This window comes from Molothrus ater, chromosome 17, assembly GCF_012460135.2.
Source record: "Molothrus ater isolate BHLD 08-10-18 breed brown headed cowbird chromosome 17, BPBGC_Mater_1.1, whole genome shotgun sequence".
Lineage (NCBI taxonomy): Eukaryota > Metazoa > Chordata > Aves > Passeriformes > Icteridae > Molothrus > Molothrus ater.
In genome coordinates this window covers 9,357,005-9,375,830 of record NC_050494.2, presented here as the reverse complement: position 1 = coordinate 9,375,830, position 18,826 = coordinate 9,357,005, and the positions used below count along the sequence as shown (strand labels likewise).

Genomic DNA, 18,826 nt, shown 5'->3' with positions numbered 1-18,826 from the left:
GCCACAGAGGAACTAAATAAAGACAGTGTTTAGTTTGTTGATGCTTTATTAGACTTAAATTGAAGCAGAACCTCCCTAGCTGATAAAATTTCCTTCCCTACCCTCACACTCATCTTCTCCACACTCTCTTTTGGTAGGTTTCTTTGTGTTTCTGAGGTTTGGTCCCCCGTGCCAGGCAGTATTTTTCACTCCTGATTGAGGTGATGGAAGCATGGTTTTACAGGAACCTTACCGTAGGGATGGGTGTAATTAACCCTCTCCACATCCCCGTTCCTCTGCCTTTTTCTTTGCTGGTCACCATTGCTTTCAGGTCAGCTCTGGCCTTGCAGAAAGTTCCTCAAATAATGGGAATGATGAGTGGTAGAGGCACATTTTAGAGGTGATATCAGTGTCAGCTTGGCACCAGCAGAGCTCCAGGCACACCAGTGCCAGATCTGGCTATTCACAGCCTGTGCTTCTCCAGCCTGCACAGAGGGAGGCTCAAGCTGCTCTGATCCCCCTTCAGAAGTGCTGGCCGCGGTGTTGGATGCGTCCCAACCTGCGGCAAGGCAGGGAGCCCTCCGGGAGGAAGATGGGAGCAAGGCACACGGCTTGCCTTGGGGAACAGCACATCTTTAACCCCCATAGGAAGGTTACAGCCTAAGGAAGGAACCGCTTTGTCCATCTTCGGCTCATCCCCCGGGCGCTGAGTGCCCGGAGCCATCCCCCGGCAGCGCAGGGAGCATCGCGGTCACCTCCTCGGCTCCCAGCGAGGCAGCAGCCGGCAGAGCCGGGCTCAGATTGCAGCAGGCTCCTCCTCCGGAGCCTGCCCAGGAGGAGGAACAGGCGTGGGGCCGGAGTCAGCAGCTCCGGGCTGCCTCACCTGCCCGGGGCCAGCGGCGGGGGGCAGCAGCATCTTCCCGGCCTGCCCATGGGGAGCATCGCCGGCCCGGCATGGAGAGCCTGAGCAGCAGCCTCAAGAAGAAAGCCACGGAGCAGCACTACAGGGCTGAGGTGATGATTGCTGGAGAGCAGCTGAGGTAGGAGGTCCTGGGGTCCTCCTGCACACGGGGATCTGGGCTGTGTCCCGTTAGCAGCAGGCTCAGAGCTTTATCCTTGAGAGAGCTCTTTCCCCCTCTCCAGTGCCTGCTGACCCTTCCTTCATCCACCAGAGTGCTGAGCCAGCTCCTCTTCTCTTATACCTTGTCCTGCTGCTCCTCTCTGGCGTCTCCCACCCTTCCTCCCAGGTACCAGGGCACTGACGGCTGAGTTTAGATGGCCACAGATTTTTTTGTCCCGTTCCACCTTCCCCAAAGCCCGGGGAGTGATGTGGTGCCACTGAGCAGCCCCCACAAGGTCCCTGACCCTGGCTGGATGAGGACAGCAGCACTTCTGGGGATGCTTTTGGGGTAACTTGGAAGAGCATTCCATGTGCCTGAACTGGATCTTCCCTTTCCTGAAAGTCTCTTTTGGGAACTTCTCTAGTCCCAGTCCTTTAGTAGTTTCTGAGGGTTTTCTTCTTATGAAGACAGAAATCCATCCTCCTATGCAATGTGTGGCTGAGAAAATGTGTTCCTTGTGTATGTGGGGTCAGAACCCTCTCCTTGCTTCTGAGCATCTGACTGTGGGCTTTCCTAGCTCTAGAGCAGTTTGCTTATTTGTATCTGGAGCTATTCTGGTTTGTTATGAATTGTGGGTGGAAAATAGGAAATATATCCTTGATAATGTAAATAGTCCAGAGCCTGAGCGTGCTATCATCAGAGCCCTAAAATTAGCTTGGTGTAGCTTTGTTGTCCATTCTCAGTGAGCACTGTTAGCTTTAGCTTTATTATTTGTACTGTACCAAGGATTGATAATTTCCACCTAAGGACTGGGGCCCCATCTTGAGCATACAGCCAAGGGACAGAGCAGGTTTATTCATATTTATATTTCCAGTAACTTATCTGGAGTGACTGAGCTTTAAGTTGAGCCCCACAGCCTGGACCAAAGGAAGGGGTCAGGTATCGAGAGAGAAAATAAAATACCAATACCCAAGCTGTGTGTTAAAGCTGTGTTCCATATTTGGGGGTGATGTGACTTCCCCATGCCTGTTGCAGGACAGGAGCAGATCAGACCCTGGACCATTTGGTGATTGTGACTGTAAGCAAGAGAAGGGGATACAGTAAATTTGTTTGTGAACAGAACTCTTCCAGTACACTGCACCCTGGGCTAAAGGTGAATAGAAACCCCAAAGTTTATGTAGTTTTGGGGACATCCATCTTTTTTTCTTTTTTCTTCTTTATTTTTTTCCCCATAGCTGCAATGCCTTGAAGTTTCCTGGTTTGGGGAGCTCCCAAAATCAGAGACTTCACATTGAGGGAGAGGAGGGTCCTTTGCTGGGGCTGGACATGCAGCAGTTGCATCCTTCTGCTTTGGTCTGGGCAGGAGCCTGTTCCTGGTGCACAAGGATGGGAAGGAGCTGTTGGTGTAAAACCTGGAGAGGAAAATGAGGAGATGGGCACCAGCCTGGAGCTGGGCTGATCCTTCCACTGAACCTCTGGCTGGAAGGGGAATTGAGAATTGAGGCAGAACACACAGAGTTTGAATTTCTCCCTTGTGTTTTGGGGATCTCACAGCCTGGCAGGTCAGGAGTGAGTGGTATGGATCTTCCTGGATAGCTGCTGGAGAGCAATGGGGAAACTGAGGCAGAGAGGCTGGGTGATGTGTCAGACAGCATCAGATGGACAGGGATAAATGTCCACGTTGTGCTCCCCTGCTCTTCCCCAGATGTGGAATACAGAGGTATGGAAAGGAGCCTGCCCTGACTCAGTAAACCTCCATCAGCAAATAACGCTGCTGTATCCACACGAAACATCAAACATTTGTTTTTCCCTGCTCCCCACTTCCTGCCCTGCCTCCCCACTATTACATTAAATCAAACAAACCTTTGCTCCATCTTTACAGTTCTTTGGCTTCCCAGCAAGTTTGCAAATGCCTCAGAGTTTGGTTTGGCCAGAGGGGTGAGTCTGTTCAGTGTCAGGATGTGTTTCCCAGCCAGGAATAGCTGCACAGCGAGGGCTGGAGGAATGCTCCGTGTGGATGGCTGGGAATGAAGTGGATCCTGAAGGAATCAGTGGAAGATTGGCCAGGGGGGTTTAGGTTTGCCTATCTGCCAGGGTCCCTCTAATTCAACAGCTGCCTGGTTCAGGGAGGGGGAAAAAATTTTGTATTTTGAGTCTCTCTTCACTAGAAAGCCAAAAATAAAATTTTCAGTGATATTTTGGCCTTGAATCTGACAGAGCTGCTGGCTCAGGCTCATTCTTCACGTCTGCTGTCATTCCTCTTGTGTCAGACATAAAAACTTGCATGAAAATCACACTGGTTTTATTGGGCGTTGTGTATTCCTGGGTGGCATTCTGTAAGAGAGGCCCAATTAGTCACTTCTAATTGCAACAAATGGCTTATCTGCACAGAGAGGTTCTGGAGCAGCTTCCTTGCTTTGCATTCACACCCTGCTGTAATCAGAGTTCCTCAAGTATGGACAAGCCCTGGTGCACTTTCATCTGGGTATTCCCATGGTCAAGAGAAGCAGCTGTGCTCTAATAGCTCTGTTCAGCTGCATTAATCACTCCTAAACATAAAATGTACTCAGTAAATTTATATCTTGCACAGGAAAAGTGAGAGGAGAAGGAAAATTTTTTCCTACAAAGAATGAAATTGCAATTTCTGCCACTGTCCAAAACTTTCAGAGCTGGCAAGTGTTTTATTTGGACACTCAAACTGAAATGCTGTTAAATAAAGTGCTCATTCTTTGATGCTCTGGAAATTGGGCTCACTAAAGGTGTGTGGCTGAACGTGCTAAAATTTGTATTCTTGCCCAAAAGTCATTTGTCTGCAGGAGGTTTGGTGGTTCTCTGTTGGACGTGGATCTCTTGTGGAGAGCATGGCTTCCTTGAGGAATCATGGGGCACTGCTTGATGCAACAGTGAACTTTATTCAAAGATGAGACTTCGTGGTCAGAATGTCCTTAAAAAGCTAATTATTAAATTCATAGCCCTGGTGAGAGGACTGGGAAGCAGACTTGTGTTTGCTGGGATTTCTTTTTGAGATTTAAATCTTCCTATCCTTATATTTAAATCCAGGGAAAATGAAACCTCTCAGTACCACTTTGGGCTGTCACAGGCATGCAAAGCCTGTGTCCCCACATGTACTGGTGCTTTTTCAGACTGGGGGTGATGCAAACTGGGCTTTGCTGAGCCCATTTTCAGCAAAATGTGCAGTGTTTGCAGCAGCTCTTTTGCCTGAATGTGCCTCTCCAGCAGCAGCTGCTTTGCAGAAATGCTCCTGTGTCTGTTGCTGCCTTTTAGTGAGCACTTAGTTGTTGTTTTGGTGGTTTTGTTTTTGGGTTTTTTTGTTTGTTTGTTTGTTCCTGTGAAGATAGGAACAGAAAAGAACTTTTGGATGATGCATCTTTCCAAGGCCACTCATTTGTTCTTAGCTGCTGTGGCGCTGTGAACTGGAATTAATATCCTTGAAAGATTCACCTTGTCATTTGAGATGCTCAAGGTTTGTTTACATGGGAGGTGAGGGAGAGTTTATTCCTCTTCTGTTTGGATGTCCCTTTCCACAAGGTTACCCAGGATGAATAATGATGGCTTTGTAGTGACCTTGACAAAGAAACAATTTGCTTTCCCAACACAACCTTTCCAAAGCAAACGCACGTGGAGGCTCTGCCTGCCAAGCCAGGAGTGTTTCATAAGAGCCCATTCTCATGTTCCAGCAAGTGTTTCATCCTGACCTTATTCTGCTTTTTTTTTTTTTTCCCTTTTGAAGAAGTAATATGTCCACAGGGTGGATTTTGCCATCTAGAAAACTCATAATATTGCATATTATTACACGTGTCCTTAATCTTATTTATCTGGAAGCATGGTTAGAACCCACTCCTGGTTTCACCAGCTTTGTTTTTATAACATCACACAAGAGCTGCTACATCCTGTGCCTGAAGGACAAAGTTTGTCTCTTCAGGGTTGACAGGAAACAGTAAACAAGAGGAAAGTGAAAAGTCTGCAAGGACATTCCAGTCGAGCCTCTTCCGCTGCCCTGAGTCTGCAGGACAGAGGGAAAACTCGTCACGAGTTTAAAACAGCACTTAAAGGTCCAAAATGCTGCTCCAGAAGTGCTGAAATACCACTTAATTCCTGTCCTGGCAGTTGCTCCCGAACAAATATATATCAGAATAAATGTATTTTTTGAATTTTTAAATCTTAGGCCTTGGCAGCGTTGCTTCCTAAAAATATTTTCTTTTTAAATTTTATTTATCTCCTTCAAAATCTCTGCATTTTTTAATATATTCTGACACATGTTCAAATAAAATGAATAAAATAGTGAAAATAGTGTTCTCCTAACCAGTTTCTATTCAGGCCTTGTGTGATTATGGTCTATGTATTATTATATGTATAGGGTGTGTATGTGAGTGTAAATATATATATATTCATATATGTAGACTCCTATACATATAGACTATATGTATTCTATATATAGGCTCCTGTAGACTCTTGGTGGCAATAGAGCACTCCTGGAACATTTCTTATCTTTTCCAAATACTCCTCTAAAGTGCCTTCCCACTTTTTGATTGTGAAGGAGAGAAAACATAAAATTGGCTGTGTCTTCCTCCGTGGGTGGGGATCCTCTGCTTGCAGTCAGAGGATGTGCTGCTGACTGTGTCTGGTTGCATTTTGACAGTGGACCGTGAAATAAAGGAAGAAAAAAGACAAAAACTCTAATAATATCCAGGCAGCTGTCTGTGGAGTGTTCTTTCTGGGTAAAATCCATCTGCAGAACGAGTGCTGCTCACATGTGGGAATCAGCCTTCCAGGTAAAGAGTGAAAGGCTGGGTATGGACCTCAGGATTTGAGGGAGGTCTGTGCAAGGCAAGGCCAGGAGCCAGTTCTGCATGAATCTTTAGTTTAGTATTTTAATTAGCAGAAAGTTCTGAAAACTTCTGTCAACTTCTCAGCATTACTTGCGACGATCAATTACTAATTATTCTTCCAACAAAACATTTGATGGTAAAACTTTTAGGAACTTAGTATTTCTAAATCCTACAATATAGGATGATCCACTATTAGCTGAGAGTTTTTAGGGTATTCAAACTTCTTGTGAGGTACTTACAAGTTTTGTCCAACAGGCAAAAAGAACAAAAGAACCTGAAGCATGAAATAACAAAAGGCTGCAGTGTTTATTGCCCTAGTAAAATTCACTGGCCTGGGGCAAAACTGGGAATTGCGATGAATAATTTGAAACAAAAACCATTCTGGAGTTACAGAGATGTTTAATTAACATCTCCCCTTGGAGCCTGCTGCACACTCTGGGCATTTTCCAGCACTGGTGTTTTGGGAACAGTCATGGCTACAGGGCAAAGTTTGGCCCCGGGACAGATCTGCTGCCAAAGTGGGCTGGCTTTGGCTGGAGCACAGAGGAGCTCTGTGCCTTGTGCCTCACTCACTTGCTAAGGTCCTTTTGAAAGTCAAAGCTGTGCTCACCTGAGTAACCTTCCCCCATCTACCTTTCCATCAGAGCTGCAGACCAGCCATAGCATCGGGGTTGTTGGAAGAGGAGGGTTGTTTTTGGGTAAACTCTGTCCAAATCAATCCCAGCTGGAACCAGAGAAGGCCAGGACTGTTCTCAACTGCTGCTGTGGGTTAGTGGGTACAGGGATCAGGTAGTGCTGGGATCCACCTGGCACTTTTTGCCTGGACAGGAGAAGGGAGGGCTCCTTTACTGCTCCCACCTGGAGTTATGAGTAAGGCTCTGTCCTGGGGGCAGCTTTATTGCAGCTTTTGTGGCCATGGGGAAGGAGAACTAGACACGGAATCATGCCAAGAGACGTATACAAATAGAAATGTGCTATTTGTACATACAAATACATGTACTTTTTATTTTCTGAGTTTTATCCCCTCTTCACCCTCTTTGCTTGGCTGCTGTGGGTTTTAGAGGCTTGTTTAGAATGAAAATACATGTATGGGTCAGACTGTATTGTGGTATTCACATGGCCTCTGTTCAGAGAGAAGCTGTGAGACAAGCAGAGAAGAAGGAAAGCACCATTCTTATCTCATTTGCTGTTGTGTTGTGCTAAAGTAGAATGGAATATGGAGACTGTTTACCCAAAGTGAGGATGTTTTGTTCCCTTGGCCTGCCAGGTGTGTGTGTGTTGGACTGTCATGGGACAGTCATGAGAGAATCAGAGTTCAGTTGTGAGCAAGTGAGTGCATGGCAGATACAATGTACATAGTACAGTATAATAAAGTAATTAATTAGCCTTCTAATGATGGAGTCAGATGCATTGTTCTCTCTCCCCTTCATCAGAGTCACCTTTAATTTACAATCCTGTATCTGCTCAGGCAACCTGAGTGGTGGCAGGAGGAGAGAAGGGCATGGTGGAGAGGCTCCCTGGGATTAGCTGGTGCACTCTGGCAGTGCCGAGGGGTTTGGTTGAATTGATCAGTCCCTGGCTGCTTGGCACCAGCCCCGGCACATCCAGGGTGGTCTCTCCAGGCTGGACAGCTCTGGGCCATCAGACCCAAGCTCCCCTGAGAGCCCATCTGTGCTCAGCGGCTGCTGTTCCCCCCAGGCTCCGTCTCCACGATGGGAAGCTGATCAAGGACAGGAGGTTCCACCTGCGCACGTACCCCAACTGCTTCGTGGCCAAGGAGCTGACGGACTGGCTGGTGGAGCACAAGGAGGCGCCCGACCGCGAGACCGCCATCCGCCTCATGCAGAAGCTGATGGACCACTACATCATCCACCACGGTGTGTGGGGCCCCTGCCGCCCCCAGGGCAGGGCTGTGTGTCTGCTCAGCCCGTGTGTGCCGTGGCCATGTCCCTGTGTGCCACCGTGCCGTGGGTGAGGGCTCCTGGAGAGGCCGGGGAAGGCTGGACGGGGCTGGGTTGGTGTGAAGCTGTGTGCCTTTGGGGGATGTGCCAGGCACTCAGCACTGGTGAGGGCACACCCCCAGTGCTGTGTCCAGTTCTGGCCCCTCAGTTTGGGAAGGATGTTGAGATGCTTGAGCATGTCCAGAGGAGGCAACAAGGCTGGTGAGGGGCTTGGAACACAAGCCCTGTGAGGAACAAGTGAGGGAGCTGGGGTTGGTTACCCTGGAGAAAAGGAGACTCAGAGGTGACCTGATCACTCTCTACAGCTCCCTGAATGGTAGTCAGGGTGGGGTTGGTCTCTTTCACCAGGCAGCACTGACAGAACCAGACGTCACAGTCTCAAGCTGAACCAAGGGAAATACAAGTTGGATATTAGGAAAAAGTTTTTTACGGAAAGGGTGATAAAGTTCTGGAATGGCTGCCCAGGGAGGTGGTGGAGTCACCATCCCTGGATGTGTTTAAAAAAAGCCTGGATGTGACACTCAGTGCCATGGCTTAGTTGAGGTGTTGTGGCTGGGTTGGATTCAATGATCTTGAAAGTCTCTTCCAACCCAGTCATTCTGTGGATTTTGTGAGTTCCCTGCCCACCAGAGAAGGAGCTTGGGCTGTGCACTGGTTAAATGACATCTAAAGTGAATCCCCTTTGAAAGCAAGCTCAGTAACACCTGACCTGTATTCCTGTACCCAGGCAGGTGGGTGTTTGTACAGCAGCTGGTCTGGCCCATGTCTGTGTCATGCAGAAGTGGAAGCTGAATTATAGCACATTTCACCTCTGCACCATAAGACCCCAGTACTCCTCAGTTTCCTCATGCTGGGACAAAGAGGGTTCTGGAGTCCACATCACTCCAAGGAAAATTTAATCTGACACCTGTGAACCTGAACCTGAAGCTGAAGCAATCCTATAGGAAAGCCTCCCTTGGGATTTGAGTGTATGCTGCCATTACAAAGGCTTGTCTGTGGAACCTAATTAAAAAGAAATTTGAAAAGGAAGGAAAAAAAAAGGAAGTGTAGAGAAAAAGCAGCTTGATGCTCAAGCCCAGCTCTTGGCAGTAGTCATGATTTTTTCTTTTTAAAATTTCTTTGGAATTTTCGGGAGTTTTGAATTAACTCAGGTCACCTACTGGGATCTGTGCTCCAGAGCAAGGTCCAGCCCTTGGTCCCGATATAACAACAGAAAACAAATTGTGCTTCAGATGGTAAAAAAGCAATTCCTGTCCATGTGGTTTTCAGGCCTAGCCAGGAACAAAACCCCCAGACTATCAAACAGCCCTGGAACACCTGTGCCATGGGTGGGAAGGGCTGTGGCTGAGCTCCCAGGGCTTTGGGGCAGGAGCTGGGTGCTGGTTTGTCACACCAGGATGCAGCTGAGGAGACAGAAGCAGATGATGACCACACCAAACCAAACCCTCTTCTCCCCCCTCTTTTCTGGGGTCCAAAAATAGCTGCCTTTGACCACTGCAATGCAAACACTCCCTGTTGCCATCTGCTCCTTGCTGAGGGTAATGCCCTTTACATTAAACTGCCTAGAATAAAAATAAACTGCTGCTGGGCTTTATCACAAAAAAACCGAAGCAGGGAGTTCTCAGTTAACTGTTAACACTTACACCTGGTTATTTTTCCATCTCTCTGGCTGACAGTTTCAAATAAATCCATTAGTTAATTAAACCTGTGCAGCCCTGGGTGCCAGCACTGTTTTGATTGCATATTAAGACATGTCCCTCCTGCTCCTGTGACAATTCCTGGCAGGACACAGAAGCTGACTTTCCAACTTGCCTTGTGTCCATTAATTTTGTTAGTCCTGTGGAAGGAGGGCTGCCAGCACAGTGCTGGGTGCTTGGCAATTGTCTGGCTGAGCTGTTTGCCCTTGTGTCCCCTGGCATCCAGATAATTATCTCATGAAGATCATTGTGCTGCCTCTTAATTGTCTGGTGTGCTCTGAGCTTTGGGTCTGTTACACACTGGAAACACAGTGAAATTGGTCTTTAAATAGAAAAAAACTGCTTTGGTTTTCTATGGGCACAGTCCTGTAGGATTTTTTGTTCTATTCCTGGTTGCAATGGCTTTGGAATAGTTGCTCCTTGGAATGATGAGGCTGCAGACTTTCACTTAAAGGTTGTTAAAACAACTTTCTCATCCTGCCCTCGTGCTTGGTGAGTCACAGCTTTAGAGTCCTGATTGCATCTGAGACAGCTGCTCTGCAGGAATGATGAGCCCGAGATAATCTGACAAGTTTTGGCATTTTGCTGCTCACCTGAAGGGGAATGTGGTTTTGCCAGTCTGCTCAGAAGGATGAAAAAGAGTTAAAATTTTCACAAGAAGTATCTTGATTCTTTTGAATTTTACTCTAGTGGATGATGTTACTTTAGTGAGGAAACATTTGTGGTTTTTATTTTCCCTTTGACTAATTTTCTTTGCTTTCCAGGCATATTCTTTATTCTGGTTTTTGTTGGCTTTTATTGTTTGGGGTTTTTTTTACCACTTACATTTCTTCTTCTTGCTTCAGGTGGATGCAGCTGAAGGCAGGCTGACTTTTAAGAGCTGAACTATGACTTTTGGGTTGGATTTTTTGGTCTTTATTTTAGTTTTGTTGTTGTTGTTATTTTTAACTTGTAGTCTAGGAGTCTGTTTCAGGCAGGTTTATCTCACATATTTAAATATTTTATATCCCAAATATTTACCTGCTAAAGGTTACATGAACTATAAAGCCATGCATTTACAGACTGTGTGCCCATCCCTGGATGAATCCCAGGCTTTTCATGCAGATTTAATTATTCCAGTTGTATTGCACCTGGCTTTGAAGGAAAGTTTCTCTTGAGGTCAGTTTGCCATGCAAATGAATTGGGCAGGGTTGGCACAAAATTATGTGGAACTGTTTGTGTCATTTTTTTTTAGCTTATGAGTGTTTTTGATAGACAGAGGTGATTTTATGGGAGTTTGAGTGCAGTGTGGTTTTGTTTCCTCTGTTCTCTAAGTCTGCTTATGTGTGGCTGTAGCTTTTAAAAAAAGTTGATTGAGGCAATTCTGTTCATCCTCTTTTAGTCCAAATCGAAACATTAATACTTAAATTAAAAAAAAAAAAGTCCTGTGCTTTCTAATGAATGTTTTAATGTTTGGGACAAAATGCAGACTCCCAACTCCATCTTTGCCAAGGTCTGTACTTTGGGATTGGCCTCTCCCAGCAGCATGAGCTTCAGCTGTTCATGGGCAGGTAATTTTTGGGGACTGAGGGCTTGGCTGCAGATTGTTCCATGGGACGAGTGGCACAGGGAGGGACGTGGCACGAAGCCCTCCCAGCTTTTAGCTGGGGGACAGCCCCTGTGTGTCCCTGACACCCCTGCCCTGTGTTCCTGCAGTCTGTGACGAGCACTCGGATTACAAGGATGCCAAGCTGCTCTACCGCTTCCGCAAGGACGACGGGACCTTCCCCCTCAGCAAGGACGTGAAGGTGTTCCTGAGGGGGCAGAGCCTTTATGAGAAGTACGTGAGTCCTGCCTGGCCCTGGGGCACTGGGACTGTGCCCTGCTGCCTGCTGCTGCCCTGCAGCTGGGAGCCCCTGGCTCTGCTTCTCCTTCTCTGCACTCCCTGCTGTCCCGCTGGGAAATGCTGATTCCTGCGCCCTGCCACAGCAGCAGGACAGCCAGGGCATGGGGCTGGAGTTTGGTATGAACTCATGGGTGCTTCCAAGGGCTCCAGCCCATGTGCAGGATCTGGACGTGCTGCAGGGAAGTGCAGTCTGGGTGCTCCTGGGGTGAGCACATCCAGGGGCCATTCCCAGCACTCTTCCAGCCTCCTCGTGTGGACTGCTTCCACCAGCTCTATTAGGACTTATGTCCCACCCAAATCAGCAAGGGATGGGACTTTCAGGACCCTCGTGGGCCTGGGTTCCTGCCCCTTTCTTAGCCTATTAGCCTATTTAGGCTATTCATAGCCCATTTCTTAGCCTAATTTGCAAAATTTGTAATGGAAAAGGTTATTCTCAGAGAGTAGAGAAAAATCCTTCCACCTCCAAGTGTTTCATTTTCGTTGTGTCAGTTGTTTCTGGTTCTAAATCCAAGCCATTCCAGAGTTTAACCCCAGCCCACTCTCCGGACCTGTTTCCTTCAACAGCCTCTTCACAGCTTCACATCCTCCCCACCCTGGCAGGGGGAGTCACAAACCGGCCCTGAAGGAGGGTCCTCCCTCCGGCCGGGTGGTGATTTTGGGTGTGTCCCTGCCCCTTTGCCAGGTGTGCATCCCTCGTGCTGGCCCTTGATCCGCAGCCGTGCCCTGGGATGGGGAGCGCATCCCTGCGCTCTGATGGCTGAGCCGGCTGCACCCTCTCGTGGAGACACCGGATTCAGCTCTCACACGCTGCCAGGGAGCACCTGCTGACCGAAACCCACCTTGTCCTTGCATTTGGACCCTCTGCCGTCTGTTACCCACGCTCAGTCGCTTGCTTGGCTTTCCCTGCGGTCTTTAGCTGAGCTCACAGCCCACCTGGTTCTGCTGGAGCTGCTGCCTCGCTGTGCTGAAGATTTACAAAGGTGCCCGACTGCAGCTCCGGGTTCCTCCCTCCCTTCCCGCTGCTCCCCGGCAGGAATGTTCTGGCTGCAATGCTTTTCCCACTGCTCTTGAGCTTGTTTCACCCGGCTGCAGCTCCCCTGGGGGCTGGCAGGGATGTTTGGCATCACGGGAGCCTTGTCCCACCTCTGTGCCAGGCTGGTGAGCGTGGAGGACTCAATCCTGAAGGTGAGGGAGGAGAACTCGGTGAAGTACCAGAGGACTTTCCTGGGCTCTGAGATGATCGACTGGCTCATTCAGGAGGGAGAGGTGGAGAACAGGCAGGAGGCAGTGGAGCTGGGCCGGGCCCTGCTGGAGCACGGGATCATTCAGCATGGTGAGCCAGGCTGGAACAAATCCCCATTCATGCCATGCAACAAGTGCTGGTCAAGTGCCCACTTGGAGATGGCAATGGAGCCTTTGAGTTCTATGTTTGGAGCTGGTGACCTTTGAAACTGGAGCAATCTTTACCATCCACAAAGGCTTTGAGATGAAATCTGAGCTCTTGCTCTTCAGTTCTTCAAAGCCGCCGGCCACGGGGCTGGGCTGCACCCCTGGGTTTGGAGGGCTGGGGCGCGAGGATGTCATGTTTAGCTCCTCTTGGCTGGAGATCCTATCCATCTGCTATAATTAAACTGTAATTCGGAAGGCAGGGAGTCCTCTGAGTGCCTTGGGGCAGGGGCAGCTGGCGGGCTGTGCCACTGAGGGCACCCCTGGGAGATGGCACTGCCTTGGAGGCGGCCCTGCTGTTCCTCCCTCCCTGCAGGCAGAAAAGCTGCAGTAGGGCACAGGGGCGTTAAAAACGATTCATGAATGTCCCTTTAGTGTCGCTATAGGACACGAAATAGCACAACGGGCACACACAGCTTTTTTAAGGTAAAAAAAAAAAGCACTTTTAATTTCTGGTTCTAATATTTATAGATTTCTAAAAGTGACAGTGGATTGGAGGGTGACAGTGCCACCTCTCCAATGACACTGGACAAACCAACAGTTTATCAGATTTCTCTTCTTCCATAAAAGAATGCAAAACAATAAGTTATTTACATAAAGTGTGTGAGAAAGTTCGTTACAAGAATGTAAACCTCAGAAGGCTTAGAAAAACTTAAAAAATCAGGGCAACACCCTCAGGATATTTGTTATTTATTGTTCCACCCCCTCAGCCTCTCCCTCCTCCCCTGTTCTCTCCTAGTCTCCAACAGGCATCACTTCTTTGACAGTGACATCCTCTACCACTTCTGGATCAATTTCCGGCGGCGGCGGCGTCTGACGGAGCTGCTCAATGAGAACTCTGCCCGTGCCCTCTCCGAGAGCCCTGACAGCCCCTTCTGCCTCCGAAAGCTCAACCCAGAGCCAGGCAACAGCAGCTTCCTCTCTGGTAACCGCGGGTGTGCAAGCAAGGATTAATTACCAGAGTACCCCAGGGATGAGGGTGTCGCTCCAGCAGAGTTTGAGAGGTTCCTCTGGCACCCCATGAAGGGAACACCCATCCCACTGGTTTGTGGTGGATGTCACAATGCACTGGCAGTCTCTAGCACGGCCCCCTGGCCCAGGAAAAGAACTCAGCATCAGATCAGCTCTTGATCTTTCTTTGAAGCTGGTTTTACTCTTTCTAAGCTCAAATACCTTCTTCTGTGCACACATACCTTTCAAGTGTAGGTCAGGCTTGGGGGGAAGTTTGTTTTTTTTAATCTACTCTGTTTTTACATAGAATTTTTTTTTATGTGCCTCTTTCAGTCCAGACCAACAAGGAGATCAAAGTTGTCTCAGCAGTTCGAAGGAGCAGCATCACTTCCCTCTCTGGAAACTCCAACACCTACTTCAGTGCTCCTCCTACCTTGGTGTTCCCTCCTGTGGCTGAGTGCAACCCCAAATCAGGTCTGGGCTTCTGCATTGCCTGTTGTTATATGGGAGACATCAACTCCTTCAGGGCACGGGCTCCAGCCCAGGCCCGAACTCATCAAACCCCTCATCCTCACCTCTGCACCTTGATTTGAAAAGCTCTGTGTGTGTGTGTTTGGCAAACCACTGAGATGAACTCAAAGGTTTCTGTGTGCAGGAACTGTGGTTCTAACATCTGTTTTCCAGCCCAGGGTGATCCCCAGGCTGCCTTGTTATGCACTTTCCTGTACAAACCCCTTGATTCTGATGGAATCTGTCACCTTCTGCTCTAGTGTTAAAGAGACCTGTCACCACTGAGGAGCTGCTGTCCCCTGGGGCCCCCTATGTCAAGAAAACGCTGACTGTGAGTGACCATTGGGAGTGGCATTGCTAATCCAGCAGTGCCCAGCTCCCTGCCTGCTCTGTGGTGCTTTTCTGTTGGGTGCTCTGACCTCTCCATACTAAAGCTTTGTCTGCTTGTCACATCCTCGTGGCTTTTTGTTGGTGACTCTCTAGGGGTCAATGTCTTCACACATTCTTGTGGGTGGAAATGTGCTCAGCCCCTCTGAGAGCTTGATGTACATCCATAAGGTAGATCAGGAAAAAAAAAAAATCTGGCCAGGAAAAAAATCTCCCATTTTGGAATTTTTTTTGCCATTGGTCAGGCCCTGGCACAGGGTGCCCAGAGAAGCTGTGGCTGCCCCTGGATCCCTGGAAGTGTCCAAGGGCAGGTTGGATGGGGTTTGGAGCAACCTGGGATAGAGGAAGGTGTCCCTGCTCATGGCAGGAGCAAGCTGATCTTTAAGGTCCTTTCCAATCCAACCCATTCTGATATTCTGTGATTTCTGTTCCCTCCAGCTCCATGCCAACTGTAGAATCAGTAAGTCTTGTGGCACTTGGGACTGTGACACTCACCCTCTGTCACACCCTTTATGCACAGCTTCGTGCATCTTTTAGGTCCCTCTGCAGATCAGGGGTGTTGATTTGATCCACAGCATCTGATGGAGCTGCACTGGGTGGGGGGAGCATCCAAGGGCCACTCCTGCCCTCCTCATGTTGGGCTTTTTACATGGACGAATCTCCAGGATGCTGCAGACAACTCAATTTTGGGGCTTTTGCTTTTTAAAATTATTTCTAACGCTGTAGGACTGGTGGGTGAAAATATTGCAGGGCAGCTCCTGCCCTGTGGATCCTGTTGCACTTGGCTATTTTTGTGTCTCACCCCTTCAGTGTCCACCTCTGAGAGGGGCAGTCTCACAGAGAGCAGTGTGAGACGTGTGAGGGCTGCCTTGCCATGCTGGTTTGGCACCAGGAAATGTGGATCAGGTTCCCAAATTAAGTGTGCTGTACAAAGGGGTGGGATGGAGCAAGAAAAATCAAGCTGGTGATTGGCATGGCACATCTGAGGAAGTGCTGCTCATTCTCCTCCTGAATGCTCTTGCCCTGCCCTTCAACTCTGCCAGCCTGGGCCTTTCACGGCTCATTTCCTCCTGCTTAGCTCTGCAGTTGCTGTTATTTATTTCTATGGGCCATGTGCAAAGTCCCTTGGGAATTCCTTTTCTCTTTTGGGCCCTTCAGAGGGCTGCAGTAGCACTGCAAACTGCTCTGGCAGGCTGGCACCAGAGTGTCCAGGCAAGAGCAGCCCCTTCCAGCCAGGAAATGCTCTGCTGTGCCCAGGGAAAGGCCCAGCAGGTGTGTGTGCCCTGGGAATGTTCCCAAGCATGCTCGAGGTGCTTCACCTTGCATGGTGCTGCCTGTGATTCTCCTTCCTGCACAGGCTGACAGGGAATTAACAAAAAATTAATTAATTAATTAATTAGTTAATGAATAAAAAATAGAAAGCAGCTTTGCAGGGAGCAATTAATCAGCTCTGCATCTCTCTTGGTGCTCAGCCTTTTCTCTCCTGCCCGTAACAGGTTAGGATCATGAGCTCTCTGTCTCTCTAGGAGCTGTTGCATCACCTCTCTGCAGCCCATTCCTTGGTTTTTGAAGGAGTTTTTGTTTTCCTTGCAGATTGTGGGGGATGCAGTGGGCTGGGGGTTTGTGGTTCGAGGAGGAAGACCTTGCCACATCCAGGCAGTGGACCCAGGAGGACCTGCTGCTGCTGCAGGGATGAAGGTACTTCTTACCCATGGGGAATAAACAGGAGACAGGATTTGTGTCCTGTTTGAGCTTTTTGGGCTGAACACGTCCTCCATGATATTCCCACCTGCTGCCCTGGGGATCAGACTGATGGAATGGAGCTCTGGGAGAGATGGAGGGAGGGAGGGATGTTGTGGGCAGCTGAAACTTAAAAAAATCTCTGTCAAAAATAAACCATCCCTGTGCCAGACTTTGGAACTGTCAAAATGGTTTGAGCTACTAAAGACAAAGCAGAGAATTCCCAGTTCAGTTCCAGTGACTTTATATAACCCCAGGGAGGCAGGGAAGGAGCAGAACTTTGTCCTGAGTCACAGTTCCTGAAATGCTCAGCTCCTGAGCGTTTTGTTTCCCTGCTATTAGCAATGGACTTCTCCATTGAGCTGTTTTCCATGCACACAAAACTTTAATAATATCAAATTGATGCCTTGATTTGATTCATCAAGTAACTTCCAGTATTTACAGCTCAGGAGAAATGAACTTAGAGCTTGAAACTCACTTTAGGCCCAGGCACGTGAGTTTGGTGTGCAGTCTTAGGCATGAATGAAAGAAGTGCTGTTTCCCTACAGGAACCCCAGCAGCAAGGGAGTAATTTCTAAAGGCTGATATAAGTCTAAAGCCAAATGAATATTTGAAACAATGGAATTTTTCAGAGGCAGAGTGTGAGTCCTTGTTTGCTCCAGGCAGGATTGGAAGAGGATGGATGAATTTGTTTCATTTACTCAAGAGCCCAGTTAATTTCTACTTACCTAATCTCATTTGCTACCAAATTGCTGGATGTTAATATTGTGTTTCATTTCCATCTGTGAAATGATCCCCTGCTCATAAATGAGTCTTTTTTTCCCCTCTGTTAGCTCACAGCCTAAATCCCCTTGGTCCCATTTTTATGACACAGTGATTGCAGCCCTGTGATTATTGGTGTAGCTACAGGGTGGTGATGCTTGAGGCTTTCCAGGATTTTGACACGAGTTATTTGCATCTCAGCCAGCATTTCCAGCCAGTCCTGGGCAGGAGGTGCTGTGGGGCTGGAGGTGAGCTGTCCCTCCTCTCTTGCAGGTGTGCCAGTTTGTGTTCTCAGTCAATGGGGTGTATGTTCTGCACCTGGACTATCAGACCATCAGCAGCCTCATCATGACAGGACCACGGACTCTGGTGATGGAAGTCATGGAAGCCATTGAATGAGCCAAGGAGCCTCCTGCCACGGCTGTTTGGAAAGGCAGGGAGGGACTGTGGGGAGGGACCAGGCTTGACCACTCACTGTGATGTGTTACCCAGGCATTTTGATGTATTTTCAAATAAATACATTCGAATGGACAAATCTTGGATTTTTACCCTCTTGAAATATTTATCTCTACCTGCTCTCAGTGTCTGAGCTCTTGCAGCTCCTTTTTAGTGCCACTGTGAGAATTCAGCACTTAATGAAGCCCTCCACCAGCCAAGCTGTGAGGCAGGTGGCAAAGCTGGTAAGCAGCAAGAAGTTTATACCAAGTGAGTCTGTCTGAGCTGCCCTGAGCTGTCTGTGCACTCTCCCAAGAACACAATGTGCTCCCCAGGTGGCCCCATAAGCTGTGCCACCGGCTCTGTAAAGAAAATAAGGAAATGGATAAAGGAATGTGGGTTCCTTGTAGAGTCTAAGGCTCCTGCTACTCTCTTGGCTTAGCCACACTCACAGCCAGGGCTGGTTGCTGTTCACAGCTGTTTCTTGAAAAGGTGACACTTCCATGATTGTGCTTTTTGTGTCCCCACCCCTTAATAATGCTTAATTTCATTAATCAGCTTCACCTCAGCAGGGAGGCAGGCAGAGATCCCCAACATCATAGGCTGCTAGCAAACTAGTGGGGAGCAGTGGGTAAAAGAGGGACCAAAACCAGAGCGTGGCCAAAAGGAAATGTGTCCTGGTCTGAATCTGGCTCTGGGAAGGAACAAAAATGAGTAAAAGCCACCAGAATCCAGCTGCTGCTGAATCCTGTCAGCTGCTGCTTGAAGGATGGCTGTATTTGCAGCCAGTGCAAAATATTCCTTGCAAACTACCCTGAAAGTGAGCTAAGTATAGAGAAACAGGTAATAACAAGAAATTAGGGAGGTTTCCTTCCTTCCAGTTCACAGAGCATCCTGTTTGTGATTAGCCTGCTGTGCTGTGCATGGACAGGATGATTGCCAGCACTGCTGCTTAGGGCAGGGTCCTCAGTGCAGCTCCTTTGGCCACAAACCAAACCTTAAAAACACCCCAGAAAGGCCAAAGATAGTAATTTTGATTTGTGTTAAAATGGGGTTGACTTTCTTGGAGAATCTGGTGTCAGTTGTGTATCAGGTATTGCCCTACTGCTGGCTCCTTTTTTCCCTTGGTATAAAGGGATTGCTGCTCCCCCAGAGCTGGTGC

General features: G+C 48.3%; 1 protein-coding gene across 2 annotated transcripts; it reads left to right on the top strand.

Annotated features, from left to right (window-relative positions):
• The first annotated feature begins 874 nt into the window (after nt 1–874).
• On the top strand, nt 875–17,738 carry LOC118694404 (DEP domain-containing mTOR-interacting protein-like). Of its 2 annotated transcripts, XM_036395434.1 has the most exons (9): nt 875–1,019; nt 7,589–7,767; nt 11,244–11,367; nt 12,588–12,766; nt 13,619–13,804; nt 14,164–14,304; nt 14,601–14,671; nt 16,321–16,425; nt 17,503–17,738. In XM_036395434.1, exons 1-9 carry the CDS (start codon nt 934–936, stop codon nt 17,626–17,628), a joined length of 1,197 nt encoding a protein of 398 aa, XP_036251327.1. In that variant the 5' UTR covers nt 875–933; the 3' UTR covers nt 17,629–17,738. The 2 variants fall into 2 exon arrangements, with proteins under 2 accessions (XP_036251327.1, XP_036251328.1); XM_036395435.1 differs by lacking the exon at nt 12,588–12,766 and having other exon boundaries at nt 13,647–13,804.
• The last annotated feature ends 1,088 nt before the right edge of the window (nt 17,739–18,826 follow it).